Source organism: Lathyrus oleraceus, chromosome 1, assembly GCF_024323335.1.
Source record: "Lathyrus oleraceus cultivar Zhongwan6 chromosome 1, CAAS_Psat_ZW6_1.0, whole genome shotgun sequence".
Classification (NCBI taxonomy): Eukaryota; Viridiplantae; Streptophyta; class Magnoliopsida; order Fabales; family Fabaceae; genus Lathyrus; species Lathyrus oleraceus.
Window position 1 is genome coordinate 407280432 of NC_066579.1, and position 4947 is coordinate 407285378.

At 34.8% G+C, this 4947-nt stretch overlaps 1 protein-coding gene across 1 annotated transcript; it reads left to right on the top strand.

Annotated features, from left to right (window-relative positions):
• Nucleotides 1-1029: 1029 nt before the first annotated feature.
• On the top strand, nt 1030-4486 carry LOC127076056 (protein ENDOSPERM DEFECTIVE 1). The gene is made up of 6 exons (XM_051017609.1): nt 1030-2069; nt 2909-3028; nt 3319-3435; nt 3535-3624; nt 3812-3919; nt 4019-4486. The coding sequence occupies exons 1-6, from the start codon at nt 1206-1208 to the stop codon at nt 4091-4093; spliced, it is 1374 nt and encodes a 457-aa protein (XP_050873566.1). The 5' UTR covers nt 1030-1205; the 3' UTR covers nt 4094-4486.
• Nucleotides 4487-4947: the final 461 nt, after the last annotated feature.

Below are 4947 nucleotides of genomic sequence, written 5' to 3' on the forward strand. Positions count from 1 at the left end.
CATATACACTCAATCACCAAACACCCAATCTTGCAACCAATACATGCCATACACCCAAACACAAAATCAATAGCCTAACTCATACCATCAACAATCATAGGCATCCACCATATCTGTCTATAGCCCCGGTAATTCATACGATTCCACCTCATCCCACCATAGCCTCCCACCAATGAACACCCAAACATCCCACCGCCATAACACCCAACCACTGTTTGACTTTCTTACACCACAAGAACCATTGCTTCGTTTCCAAAACGATTCAATATCTCAATCCGGGCAACCATATCGTCCACTCACAACCCAACCACAACGACAACATGGACATCAAACTCAATTACGGCAGCACCTTTGGCGGCAACCCCCTAACTATTGGGGAGAAATGATGACAAATTTGTCAAATACCGCATGACCTTCACACCAACCACCATTGTCTCATGTCAACATTGAAAGACCTCAAATACCTCAGAGAAACTGTAAGAGACCTTGAAGGCAAGTTAATGCATCGGGATGTGGAACAGATGGACGTTTCGATCGGGCGAGTTATTAATTTTCTTGTCAATTGTTATGTATTTTAATTTTATAATATAATATTATTAATTAATTTTTATTTTCATTTTCATTTTAATTTTTTATAATTATAACTTAAAAAAATAAAAATAAAAAACAAAACATGCGCCACTTGCAATGACGTATGTTATTAATGATATGAGTAAATTACAATGGCATGTGGTACATGCACTAACCACTAGACATGGTGTCATAGTGCAACAAGCAAAATGATGCGACATTTGATATTACGACCGCTTTAAACATGTAATTTATTTATCTAAAAAATAATTATATTGATAATTGATTTAAAAATGAAATTATTTTAATATTTCTTTTGAAAATAATGATTTTTTAAAAAAAAATCATCTCAAAATCAAATTCTATTTAAAATTTATTCATTTGTCATGTATTCGATGTGACGAGAGCGCAATGTAATAATAACAAATGTAACATAAACAAACTAAGAAAATCCCGTTTGTGTTTTTATCGATTTTCGAAATTAGAACCGTTGTAAATTAAACCCACGCACCAAACACATCACTAGCATCGTTACCCCAAACCCCAACGGCCATTTTTTCTTCTTCTTCCTCCTTCTTTCTCTGTTACTCAAATTCTCTATCTCAACTTCAGCCTCAACTTTCTACAACCAAACAATGCAAGAAAACGACAACGTCGACGTTTCCAAAAACCCTTCTCCCCCTCCACCACCGCCGCCGCTACCACCACCACAACAACAACAGCAACAACATAACCGCCGACCAAAAACCCGTGAAGTCAGCTCCAGATTCATGTCCCCGTCTATCCCCTCCACTCAAAGACGGCAACAGAGAGATGATTCCGACGACGAGAATTCTGAATCCTCGTTCCCGATCGGATATTCTTTTCAGAAGAAACTACAACAACAAAGATCTGTTAAGCTTTTCAAAGAAACAACAAATAGGGTTTTCGATAATATCCCAAACCCTAGTTCAAGTTATCATCACCCTTCAAAACAACCATCTTCTAGAATCGCCACACCTTGTCCTTCTAGACCTGATACTCCAACCCATACCATGACTGTCACGTCAAGATACAGACAAACACCACACCACCAACCTCATAGGTCTATCAATGCCCGTTCTTCAGCTGCTGCAAAATTGTTTCAATCTAGAAATTCACGTGATGATATTGATATTCATTGCAGTACACAATCACTTCCGGAATTGCGTTCTGAAACTGGGGATGTTTTGATGCAGCAACCTAAGGTGCCTACTGGATCCGCGGCTGAAAAGTTCAGTAACAATTTGTCACGTTCGGTTAGTTTGTCTTCTTCTGGCGTTGATCGGGTTAAGGTTGGAGGGCTGCCGCCGGTTGCTCCTCAGTTTGCGAAATCTGCAGCCGATTCAAGGAAAGGGAAGAAAGGTAGTCATCAGGATGATGTGACTTCGCTTAAGTTGCTTCATAATCGGTATTTGCAATGGAGATTTGCCAATGCAAAAGCGGAAAATGCAATTAAAGTTCAGCAAAAAGAATGCGAGGTCTGTTGCCTACATTTTGTTTACCGGTTAAGTTACAAGTGTTTAGCAGTAGTAGTACTTAGTCTATAAAATGCAGAAATGACATCTATTAGAACAAAGGATTTGCATAATTTAAATTTGAGGTTGTATCCATTTTCTTAATTGTTCTGGTTAGGAAATGACAATTGCCTGGCCATGCAGCAGATCTTAGTCTTACTTATATACTCTTGTTAGAACAAGAGATTTTTAGGGAGGGCAGGTCATGATTTATAAGCAAGAAGGGGATCTCTATTACAATGTATAAGTAACTCGAGATTTTTAGGGAGGGCAGGTCATGATTTATAAGCAAGAAGGGGATCTCTATTACAATGTATAAGTAACTCGGATAAAATGCTAAAATGACATCGATTATATCTTGAAAGATATTGTTATTGACCTTTTATCTTACTTTATTGGATAGTTGTACATTCTGATAGACATTGAAAGATATATAATGAGATCAATTTCAACGGTTAAATAATAGAAAAAAGGGAGAGCTCAAGAACAAATCTAAACCAACATATATTTAGTTTTGACTCGAGTGTAATGGCTATCACATCACATCACATTGTAATTTATATTGGTTTTTATGATCTAGTTTATTTCAAATAAGCTTCATTAAAGTCTAAGTGTTTTTTAGGTAAGTACAAAACTTAGGTTCACGTGTGTTATTGCACTTTTGTTATTCAGAACTTTCTTTTGCACATTTACATCCACTTTAATTCAGTTCTGTTACAGTTTAAAATATTGGGCTATGCTGTACAATTTTTGCTACCTTATGCTCTTTTCTCACTTTTTGTTTCTCTTCTTTATCCTCGCAGAAAGCACTATTATCTCGTGCAATGAAAATATCAGAAATGCGCGATTCGGTGAACAAGAAACGCATAGAATTGGAGCATTTGCGGAGATTACAGACCCTATCAGTAGTTCTTGAAGCTCAAGTAAGGCCGCCAATGATTTTGAATGTTTCTTTTATATTTTTTGTCCACAGAGCAATACTTCCTTCCCGGGTCTCGACTGTGATACAAAATTTTTATTGCTGGATGACTTTTTGTGGCATTAAGTCTATGTTATCCTTTTTTTAACATAACATCTCTTGCAACTAATATATCTTGAGGTGGAATTAAGAAGATGCTGGTTTCTTTACTATCAATTATATTTTTATTTGTAATAGCCAAGAAAACATATGCATCAGTAATAAATTTGTATATTTTTATGGATGCAATTACAGACTCCATATCTAGATGAGTGGTCTGCTATGGAGGAAGATTATTCTGTTTCCATCACTGAAGCAATTCAGGCTTTGTTGAATGCCTCAGCGCAACTTCCAACTGGTGGGAACGTTCGGGTATGATTAAAAATCCAACTAGCACTATTCGCTTTCTTCCATGCTTATTCATTTGGATAATCTGCAATCACTAATTCACAAAAATGTATAATGTCACAGGTTGATGTAAAAGAGGTGGGGGAGTCTCTGAGTTCAGCACTAAAGATGATGGAAACAATTATTTCCAATACCCAGAAATTAATGCCAAAGGTAATAAGACAAATGAAAGAATGGATCTAAATAATTGTTTAGAAATGCACTTACTTTACTTCAAACCATCAACTCGGTATTGCATACATTTAAACCGTTACATGAATTTGAATTGGATTATAATGAACTTGAACGTTTTAGATTTACTTTTTCGGTACTGCACTAATTAATGTTTTTCAAACACTAGGCAGAAGAAATAGATACTTCTATTTCAGAATTAGCCAGAGTTGTTGGAGGAGAAAGAGCTCTTATTGACGAATGCGGAGGTTTATTGTCAAAGACACATAAGTCACAGGTTTGTCTTGCACACGATCCTTCCATTGTAATTGTAGAAACAGCGTGTTTATCTCCACTCCAAGTGTTCATATTAATCTGGACAATGCTGCATTTTCAGGTGGAGGAGTCTAGCTTACGGGCCCAACTAATTCAACTATATTCATTCTGGCATAAGAATAAGAATAAGGAATAGAAAAACAACTCATAATTCAATTGCATGTCAACTGTGGAAATACCACACATTTGATTGTGTTGATAGATTTATTGAGCATCAACTGTACAAGACCCGCCGCGATTCATTTCTCTTTCACATTCTTTATCCATTTGTTGAGAAATGAAGGGGGGGAGACCCTGTAATCTTATCAGTGTAGGATTGAGCCAATTCAATATGATCTCTCTCCCTGTTTCACTCACTGGATGTCAATAGAAAAAAGTAATAGGACACTTTGTCCTTGCATGAATGAAATGTTTGCTTCAACTCAAATAAGACAAATTGGTAGTGAACCTTCTGAACTTTTGTTCTTGTGATTTTCTCATGTATGTAAATAATAATTCATACAATAAATAGAAATTTGAAAACTTCAAACTACTCTCTCTGTTTAGAATTTATATATTAAAATTAACTAGTGAGTAAATATAAACATTAAGTTTTGGTTATACACTATATGTGAATGTAAATAAAATAATCATTTTGAAACTTACAGTTGACTTTATGTAAATAAAATAATCATTTTGAAACTTACAGTTGACTTTATGTTAAATAAAATAACAACGTCGTCAATAAGAATAAAATGCTCTTGAAAATTCAAGTTTGAATGCTATGTTTGCTTAAAGTTTGGGGTATATGGTCCTAACTGTTATATTTTTTATTTTTTTTTGTTCTAATGATTTGTCTAATGATTAAATAATTTAAATTAAATTATAGTGACTCTCGTAAAATGATGCAAACATACATGATATGGTGTAAATAAATTTATGTAAACATAATTTTATGAAAATTACAAATTAATTCATGTAAAACAAAAAGTTTTATCTCTACCATATTAT

Bases quoted from the DNA above. Each gene is read 5' to 3' on its own strand.
- LOC127076056 (XM_051017609.1), top strand. From the start codon at position 1,206: ATGCAAGAAAACGACAACGTCGACGTTTCCAAAAACCCTTCTCCCCCT. The intron at 2,070-2,908 runs GTCTGTTGCCTA...TTATCCTCGCAG, and splicing joins TTCAGCAAAAAGAATGCGAG to AAAGCACTATTATCTCGTGC. The intron at 3,625-3,811 runs GTAATAAGACAA...TTCAAACACTAG, and splicing joins CCCAGAAATTAATGCCAAAG to GCAGAAGAAATAGATACTTC.